General features: G+C 55.0%; 1 protein-coding gene across 1 annotated transcript; it reads right to left on the bottom strand.

Moving 5' to 3' along the window:
- Positions 1-8: 8 nt before the first annotated feature.
- Positions 9-19,483, bottom strand: Hcn2 (hyperpolarization-activated, cyclic nucleotide-gated K+ 2). Its single transcript, NM_008226.2, has 8 exons — positions 18,898-19,483; positions 11,306-11,729; positions 9,809-9,970; positions 7,006-7,224; positions 5,124-5,270; positions 2,206-2,446; positions 1,890-2,054; positions 9-1,259 (listed from the first exon to the last, which is right to left on the bottom strand). Exons 1-8 carry the CDS (start codon positions 19,446-19,448, stop codon positions 577-579), a joined length of 2,592 nt encoding a protein of 863 aa, NP_032252.1. The 5' UTR covers positions 19,449-19,483; the 3' UTR covers positions 9-576.
- Between the last annotated feature and the right edge of the window lie 3,261 nt (positions 19,484-22,744).

Here is a 22,744-nt window from a genome sequence, read left to right as displayed (position 1 = left end):
CGCTCGGCGCCAATGCTGTCGTTTATTGCGCGGAATGGGGTTGTGGGTTAATGGGGCGTGGGGGCCACTGCTGCCTCGGCTCGTCAGTACATTCATGGCGACGGCGGGGACCCAGCCTCACCCCCACGCCGGCTTGGCCGTGAAGCCCGCCCCTGGGTGCCCGAGGGAGGTCACCACGGACGCGTGGGCAGGGGCGGGCTGGTTATTGCGTGAGCTTGCCAGGGGCAGCGGGAAGCCGGCGGGCCGAGTATTGCACTTGATCCATATTCTTCCTCGGAGGCCACCGCACATGCGGGGCACAGCCAGGTCCTCGGCCAGGGCCGCCCTGTCCCTGTCCCAGGTTGGGGCTGAGGCACCGAGGTGATCGCACCCCTCCCTCTCCCGTGCGGCCGCCGCTGGGGCAGGGGCGATGGGGGTGGGCGCAGGGCGATGGGGGGACAGCCGGGCGCAGGGCCGCCCGCCTCCTAAGCTACCTACGTCCCTCTATGGCTTCTGCACGGGCACGGGCGGGCGGCGCGAGGCATGGCTTTGGTGTGGATGACGGCCCCGCCCGGCCCGCGGGGCGGCGCTCAAGGGTCACAAGTTGGAAGAGAGGCGCGAGCGCGCAGAGTCCAGTGGGTCGAGGCCACTGGCAGCGCCCGGCGAGGCTGAGTCCCTGCGGTCCGGACTGGGCGCGGCGGTCCGGGCGGTGGGTGCGGGTCCCAGGCGCGGCGTGGAGCTGCTGGCCGGGCGCGCAGAGGCCGCGGGGCTGGGCGCGGGCACGCCATGGGGCAGCGAGGGCTGCGAGGCGGACAGTGGGCGCGAGGCGCGGCTCAGGCGACGTGCGGGCAATGCGGGCCCCACACGCGTTGCCGGAGAGCCAGGCACACCGTAGGGTGAGGTCCGCGGTGCCCGAGGGCTCGAGGGTGCAGCCGGGGGGCTTGCTGCGGGTGGCCCTGGCGAGGCTGCAGGAGGCAGAGGCCCTGGGGGCGCGCGGCGCACTAGGCGTGGGGAGCCTAGCGCCAGGGGCCCCACGAGCGGGCGGGCCACCTGCGGGCAGAAGCTCATGGCCACAGCCTGCTGTAGGGTGGCAATGGCCGATGTGACCTGCGGTGGTGGCGGTGGTGGGAAGAGCCCCACACGCTGGCCAAGCTCTGCCTGCTGCACCATCTCACGGTCATATTTGACAATCTCCTGGATGATGGCATTCTCCTGGTTGTTGAACACACCTGAGCTGAGATCATGCTGAACCTTGTGCAGCAAGATGGAGTTCTTCTTGCCTGTGGGCAGGGGGTTAGGGAGGCTGTCAGCGCTAGCTTGAGCACCTGCCTACCTAATAAGCATGAGTGCAGCACCTACTGTGTACAGCCAGCTCATACTGCATGCAGCAGGCATGTTCTCAGCACCCAAGGTAAATTCCAAGTACTGAGTGCTTGTTCTGTAGCAAGTGCATCTGAAATGCCTGCTGTATACAGCAGGTACAGATAAATACCCACCATATTCTGTATAGAGTGCCTGTTGTGTGCGGGCATATGCCCTCCGACCCATCCTGCCCCACTGGAATGGAGCCACAGTCTTCACATCTGATCTCTATATCCTGTCATCAGCAAGGGCCCCACCCCTCCCTGCCCGACAGGCCTCCAGCCTCCTTTCAGATGTTGCCCCACAAACCTAGAATACTCCACACCCCTAATGTGCCTGGTTTATTGAGCCTGAGCCGTTCTCACCAGGCCCTGTGATTCTGGCCTTTATTGCCTCGGTTCTCCCGACCTTCCTTTTCACCCCAGGCTTTGCCTGCCATGCTCGGTCCAGGAAGACACCTTCCCCTGTGTCCTCTGGACACCCCTGAGCATATGCCATGCCATGCCTCTACTTCCCCGATCCCTCCTGGACAGATGGCAGCAGCTCACCTATGCGATCTAGCCGGTCAATAGCCACAGTCTCAAAGGCACGCCGCATCATGGGGTATTCCTCCAGCACCTCGTTGAAATTGTCCACACTCAGTGAGTAGAGGCGACAGTAGGTGTCAGCTCGCACGCTGGCCGTACGCCGGCCCCTCGTGAGCAAGCAGATCTCTGTGAAAACAAGGGTGGTGCCTCAGCAGCCAAACTATGCCACTGCCTGCCCAGCACATGCTCAGAGCTGGCCTGCTGCTGGGTCAAACCCTCCTGGGACCTCCCCAGGTCCCATCCCATCCAGATCTCAGCCTTGCCACAGGGTGCTCACCCCCGAAATAGGAGCCATCCGACAGCTTCATCTCCTTGTTGCCCTTGGTGAGCACGCTCACCACCCCATGCTGGATGAAGTACATCTTCTTCCCGATGGTCCCCTCTCGGATGATGTAATCTCCAGGCTGGAAGACCTCAAATTTGAGCTTTGTCAGCATGGCTGTGACGAAGTTGGGGTCTGCATTGGCAAACAGCGGCATGGAAGCCACCAGCTTCCGGCAGTTGAAGTTCACAATCTCCTGTGGGTGGGAGGGAGGGTGGCTCAGTGACTGGCTTGGTAACTCAGACCCCCACTTTCCTCTGGGCTACTTGGTGAACCCTCAGCCCCTATCTAACTTCCCAGGCGGACGCTGGAGGCAGGACCAGATGAACTTTAGGTATACAGGAAAGTCTGTAGTCCCCATACCACCATAGGATGAGTGACACTGAACTGGAGAAAGCCATTATAGCTAAAGATAAAGTGACAGGACCACAAAAAAATACCCAAAGGAATTAAAGGAGAGGCCAGAGCTCAGCTCTTCCCTGGCGTGCCCTGAGTTCCATCCCCAGCATGGCATAAGCCAGGTCACTCGAGCCTATCGACCATCACAGCCCTCTGGAGGCGAAGGCAGGAGGATCAGGAGTTCAAGGTCACCCTCATCACCTATATAGTGACAGTCCAGGACATCCTGAGCTGCATGAGCTCCTGTCTCATAACAAAGCACTTCTAAAGAGAAAGAAGGCCACTCCACGTGCGTCCTCGGGCCTCTTCGCCAGGGCATCCTTTCTCTCTCTCTGCTACATTTATCCAATGTCGTTCCCGCCAGGACACATCATGCTTGTGTTGTCTAAGCAGCAACATCTAGTCACGGTCACTGCCAAGGGCATATGCAGAAGCCAACAAGGCACACGTGCACAATGAGACCAGCCTCCTTGATTCACTACAGGGCTGTGAGCTCAGGCCCTCCCAAGGGGGAGGGAGTCAGAGGGACACACCAAAAATGATCATCCAAGCCAGGCCAAGTGGCCTGGGAGGCTGAGGCAGGAGAATTGCCATGATTTTGAGGTCACCCTGTTCTGTAGAGTGAAACTTGACTCAAAAATGGAAAAGAATGGCTGGAGAGACAGTTACTCTTCCAGAGGACCTAGTTTCAATTCCCAGCAGCCACTGGTTGAGTACAACTGAAGTCTGTAACTCCAATCCCAGAGAATCTGATGCCCTCTTCTGGCTGCTGCTGGCACTGCATGCATGTGGGGCACAGATAGACATTCAGGCAAAACACTGGATATGTGAAAAATGGAAAAAAAAATGTTTAAAAAAGAAATGTTTCCTTTGGGCTGGTGCTAAGGTAACAGAAGTGGAGATGCATGCCTCTCCTACAAACCTGTAGACTTCACACATCCAAGGCCTGTGAGCTACGTTCTCTACAAAGGGACAGTCGAAGTCTGTTGAATATCTCCAAGGTCATTGACCAAAGGCTGCCAACTGGGATGTCCCCATACAGCCCTGGGCCCCAAGCCCTGAGTCCCCAAGGCTCTGCACAGGTGCCTGGCCTCTTGGTCCTGGCAGCCTCCTCCTGTAATTCAGTCCTGGGGGCCTCTGTCCTGGCCCTGCCCTCCATCTGGGACTTAGACATCATGCTCTTGCTTCAGCCTTCCCGTCCCACACTCAGCCCTGAGCACTACACCACTGTTCCTCCAGTCACTGGCCACACCTCCTTGGCAAGGCTGGGGCCAAGGTCCTGAGCCCCAGAAGCTGTGAATGGGACTAAATCTGGAAACGAAGAGTTATACCGATCAACGCACTTTGTGAGCCACGCAAGCATCCTTAAGACATGTTGAAAAGCTGAGGGGGCCAACGCATGCTTGGCACCCCAGGTCTTGGAAGGCAGAGACAGGGTCCTTGGGGTATGATGGCTAGCATGCCTGGCTGGGCTCCAGGCCAAAAAGAGACCCTGTCTTAAAGAAGGTGACCCGTGCCCTCACGGGTAAAACTCAAGGATGTCTTCTGGCTCCGTGTACATGTGCACCTGGGGACATGCTTGTGTGCACTTAAAGACAGGGTTGGGTTGACAGTGTTTGCTGTTCAGCCATGAGGACCAGGGTTTGGATCCCAGCAGCCATGGCTCACAGTGTATGGAACTCCAGCTCTAATGGATCAGACACCCTCTTCTGGCCTCTGTGAGCATCTGCACACACTTGTGGACACACACACACACTCACACACATCAAATGAAATCTTAAGAGGTGGGGGAGCTGGAGAGATGGTTCAGTAGAGCTTTGGCTGTTTTTTCCAGAGGATCTAGGTTTGATTCCCAGCACCCACATGGGGGTTCACAACTGTCAGTAACTCCAGATTCAGGGGGCCCAATATTCTCTTCTGGCCTGTACAGGTACATGGTGCATAGACACACATGCAAGCAAAACACCACACATGGGCTGGTGAGATGGCTCAGCAGGTAAGAGCACTCGACTGCTCTTCCAAAGGTCCTGAGTTCAAATCCCAGCAACCACATGGTGGCTCACAACCATCCGTAATGAGATCTGACTCCCTCTTCTGGTGTGTCTGAAGACAGCTACAGTGTAGTTACATATAATAAATAAATAAATCTTTAAAAAAAAAAACACCATACATATGAAATAGGTAAGGTCCCTGGGTGGCAGGAGATGCAGGAAGGACCCTCCCTGAGGGTCTTGGGGGGAGCATGGCCGCACAGATGTGTGTTTCAGACTGTTTCGTGTTTGAAGCTGGCAGTGGAGCAGGTGACACCCAGAAGCACCTACTGCTGGGTTTACACCAGCTGGCCAGACCTGATCCCACGGGTCCCACACATGCCCCATCAGTTTGTCCATGGACCCTGGGCACAGTTGCATGTGTGGCATGCTGGGGTGTGGCTAAAACTCCCCAAGTCCTGTGGCCATCCGTGGGCCCCTCACCTCACGCAGTGGCCCGTTGAGTTCCCCAAGGATGCTGTCCTCATCAAACATCTTCCCTTGGTACCGGTGTTCATAGTAATCGTGGATCTTCTGGCGGAAGTCAGCGGGCAGTTTGTGGAAGGACATGTATTGCTCTACTTGCTTGTACTGAAGGGAGAAGAAGTGGATCAGTGTTCAAACCAGAGGCAGGTCCACCCTAATGCCACCCAGCCCAGAGACACACACTTTACACAGCCTGGCCCAGGGGGATGCCAAGCCCAGCAACACCAAAGACAAATGATATGCTTTGTTTTGTGACAGAGTTTCATCCCAGGCTGGCTTCAAACAAGCCAAGGATAACCTTATATTTCTGATCTGCAGCTCTACCTCTACTGGGATGACAGATGAATGCCACCACAAAAGGTTTATGATATTGGAGTGAAACCCAGGTCTTCATGGACACTAAGCCAGCAATGCAGTCACTCAGTCTCCAGCACTTGCAGTCACTCAGTCCCCAGCACTTGCAGTCACTCATTTCTCAGCACTGCAGTCGCTCAGTCCCCAGCACTTCAGTCACTCAACCCCTAGCATTGCAGTCACTCAGTCCCCAGCACTTACAGTCACTCAGTCCCCAGTACTGTAGTCATTCAGTCCCCAGCACTTGCAGTCACTCAACCCCCAGCACTGCAAGTCACTCAGTCCCCTCCCCAGGCCCTCATGTTTTGTTTTATTGTGTGTGGTAGGGTCTCACTCTGTAGTTCAGGCTGACCTGGAATTTGAACTCAGCTTTCCAAGTGCTAGGATGACAGCCTGACACACCATGCCCAGCTAACAGATATATTTATGTTTAACCCCAAGTCTAGATTAGATACAGTGGTGATACACTTTTAACCCCATCACTAAGCAGGAAGGTCAGGAGCAAGGTCATCTGTTATATAATGAGTTTGAGGCCATTCTAGGCTATGTGATACCATGTCTATCAAAATGTGTATTATGAGTCAGGCTGTGGTGGCGCACGCCTTTAATCCCAGCACTCAGGAGGCAGAGGCAGGTGGATCTTTCTGAGTTCAAAGACAGCCTGGTTTACAGAGTGCGTTCCAGGACAGCCAGGGCTACACAGAGAAACCCTGTCTTGAAAAAAAAAAAAAAGTGTATCTGTGAGCACCTTAGGTGTCCGGCTCCTATTTCTGAGACTTGGCTATATATAGTGCCAAGCTCACTGTGCATGTTGACTTTCATCCGCAGCCCTGCCCCTGGGACCTGGGGACCAACACAGAGCCAGCCCCTCCCTATCAGAGCTGGGGGGTGGGTGCCAGGCTGTCCCCAGCACAGTACCCCAGGGCTGCCCCAGCCCCATTTCTGCCCAAGCCACAGCTGCCCTTATCTCAGCGGACCCCGTGACGGCGGGTGGGTGGCAGCACCAGCTCATGTTTGGGTGAGACGGAGGCTTCCGGACGGGGGCCTGGCACAGAGCCCGGCTGACCCGGCTGGCACTGATGGGGGTGGGGAACTGAGACCCATTGCAGAGAGCAAGGGTGCAGGCTGCTGAAGCCAAGGTTCCTGCCCTTTTGGCTGCCGTGTGGCCCAAAGCATCTGCCTCTGTCCCCAGTCCTGGGGATGGGAATAGCTGGCAACTCTGCTCTCTCCAGAGGTTCACTCTGCTGCTCAACCACCCCCATGACACTGACACCCGAGAACACTCAGAACTGGTCCCCAGGGACTGGTCTTGTTGGTTCTGAACCCGGTGGGCTCCTCCCCTCCCCTCATCTACCCCTACCTGGGTCCTCCCTTTGACTCTCTCCTCAGCTCTTACAGAAGCCCTTAGAACCAGGGGCTGCTTCCCCACCCCAGATTCAGGGCCACCTCCCCACTCAGACCGAAGACACAGCCTCCCTCCTCTGACCTTCTCCTGGTATTGGCGCCGTGACGAATCCAGGGACTGGATGAGCGCAGTGGCGTGCCCAATGAACATGGCATAGCAGGTGGCGCCTACGATCATGCTGAGCATGGTCAGCCAGATGTCTGTCATGCTCTCGGGCGCCTGCCGCCCGTAGCCGATGCACAGCATGTGGCTCATGGCCTTGAAGAGCGCGAACGAGTAGAGCTCGCTCCACGAGTGGTTCTGCAATTGCAACAGATGGTTGGAGGAGTCCCTGGAACCTTCCTGCCCACCCTCCTGCGAGCACTTGAGGGGGATTAGAAGTACCCAAGGCAGTCTCAGGCAGAGGACGTGGGCATTCTCTGTGAGGCAACATCAGGAACAAGCCTGACACCACCGCCCACTTCACTTTTGGGGAAACTAAGCTCCAGAGGGGCAGCATTGTGGCCAATGGAGCTTCAAGGTCAAGAGTTGTCTGTTCCAGGGTCCTGGGAAACTGGAATAATACCCAAAGGGCAGAGGGAGGGGAAGCCCATCCCAGACGTCCTCACTTGACCCAGTCAGAGGGGGATGGGGCACTGGGCCCATGCAGGAAATGGAACCGCTTGTGCAGGCAGTGGCTGGACAATGGGCCCCTCAGCCGAGGCAGCTGTGCCAGGCTCCTGGGAAGGGTGCTTGTGGGTTCTCCCTACCCCGCTTCTCGCTCCATTGATCGCCTGCCTGCTGTGTCCTGACTGACACACACCAAGCTTCAGTTTGTCCCTGGCCTGGGCTGTGACTCTCCCTGAAGACTGCCCCCCATGCGTTCACAGTTCTGACCTCAGGGATGCTAAGCAGGTGCTTGTCCCTGAGCCGTGTCTTCTACCCTCAGTGGGGGGTTCTAGTCAGGTACTCTACACTTAAGTCTTGGCCCTGCTCTTCACTGAGGGACTCTAGGCAGGGGCTCCATCCCTGACCATGCCCTCAGCCTCTCACTTGGAGATTCTAGGCAGGGCTGTATGGCTGACCACCTTTAGCCCTCTCTTTCTGTTTCGAGACAGAATTGCTACTTTGCCCATGCTATCCTTGAACTGGCTATCCCTGCATCTGCATCTCTTAGAAGCTGGCAGAGGCTCCTACCTGGGCTCTACAGGCTCTTAATGGTCTGTCATACAGACACGGGGACAACGGGTACTTGGAGTTGTTACTTCTTCAGATTTGTGGAAACAACTTTAACATTTGAGGGTTGTTCTATCTTAAATGCATTTGTATAACGACACAAAGGGAAGCTGGTGTGGAGGTGCACACACACCTGCCGTCCCAGCACTCTGGAGGTGGAGGCAAGATGGTCATGAGTTCAAGGTCATCCTCAGGTACCTAGTGAATTTGAGGCCAGCCTGGGCTACATATGATGACTACAAACGTAAGAGTGACTAGAGAGATGGCTTAGTAGGTAGGAACACTGGCTGTTTTGTCAAAGGACCTGAGTCGGGTTCCCAGAACTCACACGATTGTTCACAACCACCTGTAATCCAGCTTCAGCGGATCTAATGCCCCCTTCTGGCCTCTGAGGGCACTGCACTCATGTGCACATACCCCCACCCACACACACACACACACATGTAATTTTAAAATGACAATAAATAAACCTAATATGAAACCTTTTAAACAAAGGGGGCTGGAGAAAAAGCTCAGCTGTTAAAGAGTACTTGTTGCTCTTGAAGAAGACCCCAGTTCAGTTCTCAACACCCACATCTCTAACTCTGATTCCAGGGGATTGGCCAACCTATTTTAAGCACCATGGTACACACACAGACAAACACATGCAAAAAATGAAATAAGTCTAAAATAAAATTTCTTTCTTCCTTTCTTTCTTCTTCCTTCTCTTCCTCTTCTTCCTCCTCCTCTTCCTTCTTCTTCTTTTGGTTTGGTTTTTCAAGACAGGGTTTCTTTGTGTAGCCCTGGCTGCCCTGGAACTAGATCTGTAGACCAGGCTGGTCTAAAATGCACAGAGATCTGCCTATCTCTGCCTCCCCAGTGCTGGGATTAAAGGTATATGCTACCATGCCTGGCTTTAAAATAATTAAAAAAAAATTAAGTAAAACATTTTTATAGTAAGAAGATGCTGGGCTGGTGAGATGGCTCAGTGGGTAAGAGCACCGACTGCTCTTCCGAAGGTCTGAAGTTCAAATCCCAGCAACCACATGGTGGCTCACAACCATCCGTAACGAGATCTGATGCCCTCTTCTGGAGTGTCTGAAGACAGCTACAGTGTACTTACATATAATAAATAAATAAATCTTTAAAAAAAAAAAAAAGAAGATGCTGAGCAGTATATCTGTGTGACATGGAAAAATGGCTGCTGAGCTGTCTCAGGAGGCCCCGGGTATGCTGGCAGGCATCAGATACCAAGGCACGTGGGCTGAAGGATCCCAAGGGGAATGGGCAAATATCGGGCACAGGGGCAAGTGCTCACAAGGGCCACTGTGCTCCCACTTCCTTTAAGGCTCTAATCATGAGGATTCTGCCCAGTGCCCCGGCCAGTTCCTCCTCACAGCCTTGCTCCTCCACTGGTGGCACTCAAGGCCCCACTCTACAGCTTTGACTCTACCCTAAGAAACCCATCTTAGTTCCTGATAGAGGTCCTCAGCCTTGGCCACACCCACAACCCAAAGCCCCACCTTGACAGAATCCCATCAACTATCATAGCAGGTGGGTGCTTTGCTGCCTGTAGAGCACCTTGGGCAGTCCTAGCAGCCTCAGGGCACAAGGGCAAATGGGAGCTGCGCTGTCCTCGGAGGCCGCCAGGGGGCGCTTGCACGCGTGGACTCTGCCAGGGAGCACTCACCACCATGTTGTTGATGGACACCCAGCAGTCGCTGGGGAAGTCTTGCAGCATGGGCACCAGGAACTGCAGGCAACCGTCCCAGTGGCAGAGCAGTAGCATCATGCTGATCAGGTTACAGATGCGCATCACTGCACTTGCCAGGTCGTAGGTCATGTGGAAAATCTGAGAGGGCGTGTGACCATGAGAGTCCCAGGCCCTCCCCAACATCTATCCCAGAATCCCAACTGCTGCCTACTGAATCCTGTGCCCCTCGGTCCAAGGTTAGTGAAAGTCTCTGTACCTTTTTTCCCAGCTACTTCTGTCTCACCCATGACCCGTTCGGATAACCATTCTTTATCCTGCCCAAGTCCTGTCCCCACATGCCAGCCCCTCTAAGTTCCTCCTAATGGTCACAGAATCAGGAATGGGACAGATTCAGGGCTGAGATCGTGAATTCGGGAGTAGGTAACCGGAGAAGTCTGAGTACCTCTCCCCCACATCTTCCAGGGCATAGGAAGAAGCACAGTAACACTTGGTGAGATTGTCTAAAGGTCTCCCCAAATTCGAGTATCCTGAGGGTCCTAGCTGTATGACTCCATAGGGTAGGAGGGGTTCCATGGGGGCCCCAAGACTATCTGTCCTCCAGCCTTGCTTCTGAACCTATAACCACATGTGAGATGTCCCCCCACCCTGTCCCTCATCTGCCATCTAATAATGAGCATCCTCCCACCTACCCCCATCCCGGTTACAGACCTTGCACATTTCTCTGGGATCCCACCCTGGGCCTCTATCCCAGACATATCTGGCGCCCCCTCCCCCACTTCCCTTAAGGCTCTAATCGTAAGGGTCCTGCCCAATGCCCCAAGCAGTTCCTCCTTACAACCTTGCTCCCCCACTGGTGGCACTCAAGGCCCCACTCTACAGCTTTGACTCTACCCTAAGAAACCCATCTTAGTTCCTGATAGAGGTCCTCAGCCTTGGCCACACCCACAACCCAAAGCCCCTCCTTGATGGAATCCGCATCCGTGTGGGCCCTGCCCCAGAGTGAGGTTCTCTCCCTGTAGTTTTCACCCAGCTACACCCCAAAGCCTTAGACCTATAGCTCCGGTCTGTTTCTTATGACAAGGCCCCACACCCAGAGCAGTGGTGTAAATGTCTCTCAATGGCACTCCAAGTCAAAGCTCTGGTCCTAACGCCATAGCCACACCCTCACCAAAGTCCCACCCTCAGATAATTGGCTCCTCCCACAGAATAGACTTTAGTCCCACCCAAGCTTGAGGTTTCGCTCCCACACCCAAGGCCTCATCTTCAACCCCTAGACTTAGTCTCCAACATCCCGTGACCATGCTCCTGCCCTGTCCACAATCAAGGCCCCAACACCCCAAGCCCAGCATCCTCAGACTCTACATCTCTGGTGGCCCTAGCTTCAATTATAGCCTTGATCCTGCCCAGATGCAAGGTACTCATGACCACATTGCTGGGGTTCTGAACATGCTTGGTCCTCTCCCTGCCCCTCACCTCTTCCCACTGGTGGATATATCGGATGAGCCGTGATAGCCGCAGCAGCCGCAGCAGACTGAGGATCTTGGTGAAGCGCACGATGCGCAGAGCACGCGCTGTCTTGTAGACCTCGGAGTCGATTCCCTTCTCCACTATGAGGAAGATGTAGTCCACCGGGATGGATGACACGAAGTCCACCACGAACCACGTACGCAAGTACTTCTTCTTTATCTTCTCGGGGTCCAGGATGATCTCCGTGTTGTCCTCAATAACAATGCCGGTGCGGAAGTTCAACACCAAGTCCATGAGGAAGAAAGTGTCCGAGACCACGTTGAAGACGATCCAGGGCGCGGTGGTCTCGTCCTTGAAGAAAGTGATGCCCACGGGAATGATAATGAGATTTCCCACCATGAACAACAGCATGGTGAAGTCCCAGTAGAACCTGGAGAGAGGCAGGATGCTCACAGCTCTTGGCCTTGGCGTCAGTGGGGCCCCCTTCCTCAACCCAGGGTGGTCTCCCTCTGGGACCCCCACCCCAAGGTGGGTCTCCAGGACCCCAATGCAAGGTGGTCTCTCTCTGAGACTTCATCTCAGAGTGGTCTCCCTCTAGGACCCCCACTTCAAGGTGGTCTCCCTCTTGGACCCCATCCCTAAGGGGATCTCTTTCTGGGGCCCCAACCCTAAGGGGTCTTTTTCTGGGACCCCAGATCATAAAACAGCCTCTGGGACTCTTACTGCATGACAAGGACAGGACTTCCTCAAAGAAGCCTCCTGACCCCAAGCAGCCAGGGTCGCTCTCTCTGACCCACTCTGACCTTGCCTTGAAGGTACCTCCAGACCGCAGAGAAGGCTTAAAATAGACTAAACATTTCACATGACCAAAGAGGGACAATGTGCCTGGCACAAGTCTGGCTTTCAGAAAGGATGGAAGTGCCTGGGACCGGGAGAGGGCACACTGCTGGGTGTGGCTGGGAGGCTGAGAGCCAGGCGGGCAGAGGGTCGGGCTTCCACTGGTTCACACCATAATGAGGCCGCAGCTCCCATAGGGCACAGCTGGTCACCTCAAGAAACACTTTGGAGAACTAGGTATGGTGGAAACAGATGTCATCCCAGCACTCGAGAGGAGGAGGCAGATGGTTCTTTGTGAGTTCAAGGCCAACATGGTCTACAGAGCAAGTTCCAGAACAGCTAGGGCTACATAGTGAGACCCCTGTTTCAAATCAAACAAACAAAAATGGAGGGGTATCTCTGTATACTTAGACAGTATCAGCCCCTTTATATCCCTTGAGATCTGTCACCACCCACTGGAATTTGGGGCTTCCCACAGGCACAGAGCCCACTGTTTCTAGAGCAGGAAACCTAGGGTACTGGCCAGAATCGGCTCAAAGGAGTGACGTGTCAGAGGTGCAGTGTCTGGAGCCGATGTCTCAGAGCTTGCCTGTGAGCTGGCTCCTTCTGCTGGCCTGTACTTCATGGGCACAGTTATAAACACCATGCCCAGCAGGCGACCAGCACTTCAGAGAGCTGAGCTCAAGGAAACAGTCCAAAGAAGAGAGAAAAAAATTAAAAAGTGATTTGTATTGGGACATTTACAGCAGCTCAGACTGCGAGCCAACGGCTGGCAACACCCAGTGTCTCTCAGCTCAGCTCCATGCTGGCACCTGCCATGCACGAGTGACCTTGGACAAGTTCTTCTGTCTTCAGCCAGTATGGGGTGAAGCCCTTTAGTGGGCAGACTCTGGCATTCTATGGATGTGTAATGTCCCTCACAACCACTCTTGGTAGGGATAAGACCCCCAGAGCTCAGGATAACATCACCTAACCTCAGGAGCAAAATCAAATAACAGATTTAAAGTTGTTTTTTCTTTGTAAATTCTGTGTGTGTGTGTGTGTTCTCTCTGGGAGGTCCCTGCGCATGTGCAAGGAGCCAGAGGGGGGAGGGTCTGACTCCCCAGGAGCCCGATGAAGAGGAAGAAAACCCCCGCTTCTCTTCAAGAGCACTGCAGGGCATCTTTCAGCCATAAATAACCACTTTCAATCTGGGCATGGATTGAGACAGCTTCGGTGGCTCAGACCATGACGAGAGAGCCTGTTCGTCAATAGGCACTCTGAACTGCTGTCTCCAGAATCTGCCATGTAGTCTGGGCCAACATCTTCCTCTCTGGGCTGAGGATGCCCTCCTTCTCTTTGGAGAAAGAGCCATTGAGTAAACCAAAGGTCAATAGTGACTAGAAACCACCATTGGTGGACACAGCAGCCACCTACGGAGGTGGAAAGCTGAAAACGACTCAGGGTGGGCCTAGAAACCACAAGGGAACCTAGAAACCACTGGGGATGGAGGCTTTCAACGGTGATGGGGAGGAGGCTTAGAGATGATCAGAGAGACCTAGAATCAACTGAAGACGTACAGCAGGCATCTCTTTCTAGGCTGCAGCCGCCCCCAAGCTTCTTTTCCCTTCCTGGGGTGGTCAGAGCCAGGCAGATTTCCCACTGAGGCTCAGGGTTTGCTCAGAGAGAAGTGGGGCCCAGGACTCAGTCTGGCCTGTTCTCTATCCGGAGGAGCCATCCTGTCCAGGAAACTCCCTCAGTGACTGCATCTCCAGGTCACATGGTATGGCCTGCTTCGCCCCCCCACCCCCCAGGGCCTGAGGAGAGGGAACAGGTGGTTGCTGTCCTGGCTGCCCTGGTAGGGTGGGGTCTGCCCGCTTTAACACACGTGGCTCTGGCCCTCATCCTCACCAGTCAACCTGGTTCCCCACAGATATGGTCAGGAGTGGAAAGGGAAGGATCAGAAGTCCCACACCAAGGGAAAACAAGCCAGGCACATCTAGATCCCTAGGGCTCTGCAGAGGTCCCCTCCTCCACCTCACCAGCCCCAAGTCCCTGAGACAGACGTCAAGCTTGAGGAGACAGGACCTGGGATGGTGGGTAGATCAGACACAGCTCTGATTTCTCTCCTAGGCTGTGCATCCTTGTATAGTGTCCCACCTTCTCTGAGGCTCCAGGCCTTATCTGTCCTGCCCCCAAGCAGGGACCTCAGGGTCATCTATGCACAGGCCAGTCCTCTGGAAGTTGTATGCCTATCATCCCCACCCTCTAGAAGTTGAGGCAAGAGAAGCAAGAGTTGGAAGACATCCTTAGCTACAAGGTGAGTTTGAGGCCCGCATAGGCCACATGAGACTCTGTCTCAAACAAAACAAATAAATCCCCCAATAAACAACAATGAGTCCTGATGACTGCCTAATTCTGTGAGGACTCTCAGTACCATGCTGTGGACCCAGCTCAGGGGTCAAAGGGAAGATTCATTGGGAGACAAGAGAAGAAGTCTCCCCTGCTGACTCTCAGACTGAGCCCTCACTCACCCATAGGTGAGTTCTGGATAGCTCTCACCAAATGAACCTTGTTCCTGCTCAGCTGTGCAGCCGTTCTGAGCTCTGAGGCCCATGGATAACACAGAAAAGACCCGCCATTCTTAGCTGGACTCTTCTGGGATGGGTCACACCCCCACTTAGAACAGCTGGGATCCCAGGAGCTGACAGCTGAGCCCTCAAAGCCATCCATGGTCAGGCGTCGACAGACCAACAATGACAGCCAGGCAGTTCTGAGATGTGGCCAAAAACCCTCTGGGATCGCAGATCCAAGCAAAACCAGGTGGGTTAGAGGCCAGGGGTTCCATGCCAGGCTCTGACAGAGGATCAGGGCCTGAGCCTACTGAGTCCTCAGAACAGGAGTCAGGGTTAGAGTTGGAAACCCCGGTGCAAAGACAGCTGCAGTCCCAGGTGCACACATGTGTAAAGGTTCACCATCCACCAAGCACCAGGGACACAAAGTGACCAGGAAATGTAGATAGATAGCCACACACATACCTGCTCCCCAACACCCCACTCCTATGGGAGTTGGTTGAGGAGAAAATGTCCATCAAGTGGGATTTGTGCTAGATGCCAGGGTGTGGGAGATGGACCTGGGTACAGTGTTCGGGAACACTGCTTGAAGGTGGCAAGCATTCAAGAACTGATGGTCTCAGGGAGAGGTGGTGCCCAGGCAGTCACAACAGCTGGTAAAAAAGGCCCTGAGGCCACTCACCGTGGGTGGGGCTTCCCAGGTGGAGGTGGAGGGGTGGAAGATACCAGCCTGAGCAGGTAGAGTATAATCTATGACACTCAGGAATGATGCCAGGGTGGCTAGTGGGGGTGGGGATATCTGATATTGTACTTGAGTGTACGTTGGAAGCAGACTAGGCCAGGGCAAGGGGAGGGGTCCCGCCAGAAACCCTGAAGCGATAGCCTTGGGGTGCAGGTCCTAGAAAAAGAGGGCCTTGCCCTCTCCAGAGACTTCTTTCATAGCATGGAGAGCTTCAGGTCCCAACACTCCCATGTGGGAGGCAGGTGCATGCCCAAACCCCATATCCTCCCTGAGAATGAGATTTATTCTAGGGCCTTGATAAAGGGCACATTTCCAGGGATTTACATGCAGGACCCTGACCTCACAGGATGCAGGGATGCAGGACCCTGACCTCACAGGATGCCCTGGCCATCAAGTGTGTGTGCTGGGGGTGTGTGGAGGAGGGTGTGGCAGGCTCAGAACCAGCATCCACAGTTCTGGGCTGGGTCTATGGGCTTCTGAGGCTGCCTGGCTCTCCCCTCTCCCTTCCTCAGGTATCCGCTGCTCTGATTCCCAGCTTGAGCATGGACATCCAGGCCTGGAACACTTCCCCATAAGAACCTTCAAACTTGCTTCTCCATGAACCTTCTCAGGGCCAGGGCTGACGCTCAGAAGCAGCAGGTAAAACCGGGTGAGGTGGTGACTATCTGTGATCCTAGCAGGTGGGAGGATGAGGCAGGAGGATTGCCGTAAGTGGGAGGTCAGCCTGGGCTACAGAATGAGATCTCAAATTGGGACATCAGTGGGTAGCACACTCTTCTAACATGCACAAAGCCTGGGTCACAATTCCAGCAACACAGAAACTGAGCATGGTGGACCATTCCTATCTCCTCCCTAGCACTCAGGAGGGTCAGGAGTTCAAGGGTATCCTCCATCAGAGTGAGTTTAAGACAAGCCTGAGCATCAGGAGACCCAGGACCACCCCAGGAAAAAAAACCTGGGAGCAATGAGATAGCTCATTGAATAAAAATGCCTACCACCAAACCTGATGAACTGATTGGATCCTAGGACCCACGAGTTAGGAGAGAGCTGGCTCTGCATCCTGCCTTCTGACTAACAGCACGTAAGTACCATGGTGTCCCCAGACACAATATGTAAATGGAATAAAGATTGAAATACTAGAAGATCCTTCCAGACACATCAGACACCTGTCCCCGTCCCCCACACCACAACCTCCTCGAGTCATGAGAAGTTGAGGCAGAAAGGCCTAAAGTGATCTCCAGGCACCCTGAGTCCTCGGGGACTCTAGGATGGAATTCTGCCAAGAACCTGGCTCCTCTGGGTCCCTGTAGACTGCATGCCGCAGGCAACCAATACCCAAAGGCCCTGACATCCCACAGCCCTGCCTCCCTTGCTGTTTGCAATGACTCCCCCTCTCCCTCCTGCCGGGCAGGGAGACAAAGTCACCAACCTAGTCACCAAAGTCCCATCCAGATGTCAGGCATGCCAGCCAAGTCACAGGACTGAGCCACTAGGGAACCAAGTCAGAGCCAACACGGGGAGCTGCCCAGTCCCTGGGTAGGGATGGAAGATCCCTGCCCACTACTCGGCATAAGGAATTAAAAAATACACATATTATGTACATAGATATTGCCCACCTGAGGTATAACAATGTCTGAACGACTTTTCCTATCCTCGGGGTAGGATCTTCTTCTTTTTTTTTTAATGTTCAATTAATACTGTTGGGCTTAGTGGTACACACCTGTTATCCCAGTTACTCAGGAAACTGAGGCAGGAGGATGCTCAATTCAAGGCCGCTGAGCAACACAGTGAAATTCTGTCTCAGAACAAAAAGTAGAAAGTGGGCTGAGGGTGTGCAGGGTTCATCAGTAGAGGGCTAACCTGGACTTCATCCAATCAATCAATGTTTTAGGCGACAACACACTTGGTGTTTCCAACAGCCCCTAGAGGCTCTGGAGACCATCTTGGTCAACATTTAATCAGAAAGTTCTGGAAGGGCCACAAGTCCCCAGACATGAAAGGTGGGTGGCCCCAAGTACTAGCTTTGAATTTTGATGGCCACACTGACTCCTCTAACCCCAGGTACACCCTTGCTCCCCTTCTGTTTGCTCTGGTTCTCCGGGCAAGACTCTTGGTCTGTGAATCTCTCCATAGTTGAGGGCTATGGCAGCCACAGCATGCACAGGGCCCGGCTAGCACCTGCACCCACAAGGCCTCAAGGTAGGAGCTCAGTTTCTTCTCAAAGCCTCCCATTCCCACGCACCTTCAAACCAGCCACAGGTCAGGACTGCAGGCAAGAACCCAAGCCTAAGGGTGGCCTTATGTCCCCACCTCTAACCTGGGCATAAGGCACTCAGGCTAGGGTATTCAAGAACAAATCCTGTTGGCTCTAACCCCTGGGCATCTTCCCCACACCTAGGTTCCTGGTAAAGGTGGCATTCTGGTCTCAGGGAGGTTGTTCGTGGGCCTCTATTTGCTCAATTATCAAGCACTGGAGAAGGGACAAGCAGGAGCCGCCACAGGTCCTGGAGCTGTCCGTGGTCCTGAAACTTCAAGCTACAGTTTTCGGGATAGGGAAGCATCCTGTCTTCAAATCTGCACCCTAACTGTCACCGCAGATAGGGTCATTAGCCTGCATCCCTTGCACGCAGCTCTCCCTATGGCCCTCGAGTGTACACCCACTCGGGACACACGCGCGCGCACAGCTAGCATCCCAACAGGTACTTCTAGAGACCCACCAGCCACACCTCTAGGGACACGCCTCCCCTTGATCCACCGAAACACGCCTCCCCAGGACCCTCTCGGGCATCACATCACAAGCTCGCTCGGAAAGGAGAGACAGACGCAAACACTCGGGTCATGGCCCTACGCCAGCTTCTTTCGCTGCACGCAGCAGCCAACTCAGGCCACGTCCGTAGCCACACACCCGGGATGTGTGGGTACTCGGAACGCGCCCGCCCCGGGCGCAAGTGGAGACCGTGGGAACGCGAGGCGCCCGCTTAATAACGCCCTCCCCGAGGCCTCCCGAGCGCGTCCTTTCCCATGCGTCCTTCCTTATTTCTTCCTTCTTTCCTTCCCTTCTTTTCCTTCCTCCTCCTTTTTCTTCCTTTCTCCTTTCTACCCATCTTTCCACCCTCATTTCTGCTCCGCGGCCTACGGGCACCCACGTTCCCCTCTATTCGTCCTCTCCACCCCTATGCGCTCAGACCCTGGCCCTGAGGCCGCGGTTCTCGCCCACTGCAACTAGGGCGCGCGGGAGGGGGAGCGCCAAGGACCCCCTCACTCCAGGCCTCCAAAAGGGCGGACCCTCTGCACACCAGGGTCCCTCGGGGGTGGGTCCGGGTCGAGCCCGAGGTCACCGCGAGGGGACTACCCCCCATCCTCGGCCCGGTGACTCGAACTGCCACCACCCCGAGGTCACCATCCGGGACGTGGCGCCCCGCCCTCTCCCGGGCGCGCCAAGGACGGGCCCCTCCCGGAGGCGGCACCTGAAGTCGCTGTAGGGGTGGATGATCCAGGCCCCCGCCGACTTCACGCGTTCCTGCTCGCGCTCCACGGCCTTCTGGCTGCCGAACATCCGCAGGGAGAACTTGTTGACGCCGGGCTGCAGAAGCGCCCCGAATTGGCGCTGCAGGAAGCTAGCCTGGCTGCCGCGCGGCTCACCCGCCGGGCCCGCCTCCTCGCTGCCCGCCTCCTCGGCCGCCGAGGGCCCGGAGGCCGCCCCGCGGCATGAGAACGAAACCTTGGGGCCGCGCGCGGGGCCCTCGGGGCTGCACTGCGGCTCCCCGCGCCCGCACTCGCCATTCGCGCCGCCCTTGGCCGCGCCAGGGGTGCAGGCGCTGTCGCGGCTGCAGAGCCGGGCGCGCGGGCCGGGCTCGTCCGCCGACTCCGGGTGCGAGGGGGTCGTGGGGTTCGGGGGTGGCGCGGGTGGTGGCTGAGGCTGAGGGGGCGCGGGCGGCGGCGGCGGTGGCGGCGGCCCCGGCGCAGGGGTCGTGCCCGGACTATCGCCCGGCCGCCCGCCGCCCCCGCGCGCATCCATGGCGAGGCGGCGCCGGGCAGTGCGGAGCGGAGCGGCCGCCGCCGCCGCCGGCCGAGCCCGAGGGAGGGCGGAGCCGGGGGTGGAGCCTCTGCTTGCGGGGGAGGGGCGGGGGCGGGAGCCCCGCCTCCACCTGAACCACCCTCACCCCACACAGGGATGGATGGGGAAACTGAGGCTCTGGCCAGCAAGCAGGCTCAAGGTCAGTCAGCCCCTTGAGACCTTGGAGATGCGCTCAGGCTCGGTTCCCCAGGGGGAAACTGAGGCCAAGGACGAACCCAAGGTCACAGAGCCCAGCCGGCGGGCCCCTGCCTTGACGCACGATGCAGACCAAGCCCTGGTCCACTCTGGGGTTCCTCCGCGATCTCGAGGACACCGCGGGCGGGGCAACCGCTGACGCTCACCCCTCGGGTGCCAACTCCTTTCTCGGTTCAAGGTGGCAGATTCCATAATAAAAGTGTGTTCCCGGAGGCTACCATATCTCTGGCTCTGTCGCTTTCACCGCCTCCAAGGCAGAAACCTATGAATATTTGTGAGAAGGGCTGAGATCATTCTGGGTTCTAATCTCAGCCCATCTCCAAGCCCTACTTGTGGGGAAACTGAGGCATGGTCAGGCAACAAAAACAGTAGCAAGACTCCTGTGGCTTCTGGCGACTTCTCCCTTAAAAAGTGAGGATCCCAGGTTAGGTAGTCCTTAGCGGTCTCCAGGGGATCCTGGTTCAACTTCTGCCTCTGTACATATACCCGACCCCTACTCTCTGCCACCTTGACTCAGGCATCAGTTACATTCCACACTTTACCCCAGGTCCGGGGAGACATTGGCTCCTGGGGGTCCTAAGGCTGTGGCCTGAGGCTGGAGCCAGGTGACACTAGTTCTGACTCTAAATTCCCACCCTTCTTCACCAAAGAGTGGAGAGGATTTTATGACAGGATGTTGGGGAGAAGGGAGGAAATACAGGGGAAGAATAGCTGTGAACTGGTGGGAAGAAAGTTCTCATTCAGGAGACTCTTGGGACCTTCTTATGTCCCCTCTGGGCATCCTTAGATTCTCCCTTATTTCCCTGGACCCTAAGTTCACTTAAATCCTTCTGACCTTTTACAAACTCCCCTGGATGCTTCTGGACCCTTTCTAGACCCTTTTAGATCTTCTGGGTCCCTCTTAACTTCTCTTGGACCCTTCCAGCCCTTTATGGGTCATCAAGGTCCCTACAGCCTTCACTGTTTCTGGCCTGACCTCATATTTAGCTATTGGTTGAGTGTCTCAAGAATGGGGCTATGACTTCTGTCTGCTCACAGTAGGTGTCCAGTGATGTTGGATGTGCCATGCCAGCTGCATGCCCTCATCTGACACAGATGGGCTGCCCCGACCCCGGGGACTCTGGAGCTGCCCCTGGCACCCCTCTGGCCTCCACTTTTGAACATCACAGTTGACAGTGCCAGGCTGCTCCGCCCCAGGGCACATGCCTGTTCCAGATGAAGGGGGATCTTTTATGTTCACCCTGGGAAGATGTCAGCTGGGCAGGTCGCCAGAGCTCCAGGACTTGTGGTTGAGTGCAGGGGAGGAGGCAGCATGGCTACTGGCTGGCAGAGGACCTGCCATGCCAGGAGACTGCTCTGCCAGGCAGCCCTTGGGCTCACAAAGGATTCTAAAAAGAGCCAGGTGTCTTCTTTTTCTTTTAAGATTTATTATTAAATTTAAGTACACTGTAGCTTCAGATGCACCAGAAGAGGGCGTCAGACCTCATTATTGGTGGTTATGAGCCACAATGTGTTTGCTGGGATTTGAACTCAGGACCTTCAGAAGAGCAGTCAGTGCTCTTAACCACTGAGCCATCTCTCCAGCCCTGAGCCAGGTGCTTTCAACGAGTAGAAACTAGCTGTGGCTACCTGGTCTCCCCATGTCCATGCTGACACATGAGGTTTTTTTCTGATATTCAGTAAGTGAGTGGCTCAGGGCTGATGTGTATGTGTGTGTATGTGTGCATGTGCAGAAGCCAGAGGTCAACCTTGGGTGTCATTACTCAGGAGCTGTCCTTACTTATTTAGCTACGTTTTTGTCTTTTAGATGTATTTGTCTCATTTTATTTGTCTTTCTGTCTGTCGGTCTGTATGTATGTATTATGTATGTATGTATATATGTATGTATGTATGTATGTATGTATGTATGTATGTATGTACACCACATGCAAGCATGGTCCTTAACGAAGCCAGAAGAGGGTGTTGGATTCCCCTGGAGCTGGAGCGATTTGGAGCTATGAATGATTCTGGGAACCAAACCCAGATCACCTGCAAGAGCCATAAATGCTCTTAAACTGCTGAGCCCTCTCTACTCTCTAGTTTCAACCCCAGCCTTTGGGAGGGGTCTCTAAGTTTGAGGCCAGCCTGATCTTCATAGTGAACTGCAGAGTAACCAGTGCTACTTGATGAGACCCTGTCAATCAGTTAATCAATGGTTGATCAATCGGTTAATCAATCGTACACATCTGTAACTTCAGTTCAGCCCTATAGCTCCCCCATCACACACAGGTACACAACCTCATCATGACCTTTAGAAAACCAAGCGAATAAATCAACAACCCAATAACCCTAGGGACCAAATCATTTGCTTCAAGGGTCTCCTTTAGACTCTTCCCTGCCCTCCCAACACTAACCAGTCATTTCCTATTCACGATTCTGGGGTATTTTGAATTGAGTCAGAACCAGGCCAGGCCAGGGAAGGCATAGACCAGATGGGGAAGCTGCCCTAACAGCATTCAGCAAGCCAAAGTTGGACTCCTTGGCTGCCAGGATCTGCATTGTGGGTTTCCTGACCTGAAGGTAAAGGGACGTCTCAGGCTCTGATCTACACACATACAGCCTGGGTGTCCACTGCACATCTTCCTGGGGTCTCAATTTCTTTGGCATATGCACATCCAGGGAGGATGGCTATATTTTATTTTTGTCTTTTGGAGACAATGGCTCATATGACATAGGCTGTAGAAGTCAGTATGTGCTGAGGGTGACCTTGAACGGATCCTTCTGACTCCACTTTGCAGAGTGCCAACAGGTGTGCATCACTTCGCCAGCCTGTCTTACTCACTTATGGTTGGCCTGGGTGCTTCTCCCCCAGGCCCCAGTTGGGGTGTGGAGAAACTGGCTCACCATGAGCCCCCATCTATGAGACTTCACAGTCATGGCCTCTACAAACTTCAGTGCTGCTATGTATTGTCTGGTCCTCCTGCCCACTTGCACACTGCCTTATGGACTAGGATGGCACTGAGTAGGTGGACCAAGGGCTGGAGAGGGTTTGACAGACGTCT

This window comes from Mus musculus, chromosome 10, assembly GCF_000001635.26.
Source record: "Mus musculus strain C57BL/6J chromosome 10, GRCm38.p6 C57BL/6J".
Classification (NCBI taxonomy): Eukaryota; Metazoa; Chordata; class Mammalia; order Rodentia; family Muridae; genus Mus; species Mus musculus.
Note: the sequence above shows the minus strand (reverse complement) of the source record. Positions and strands in the feature narration are given on the sequence as shown.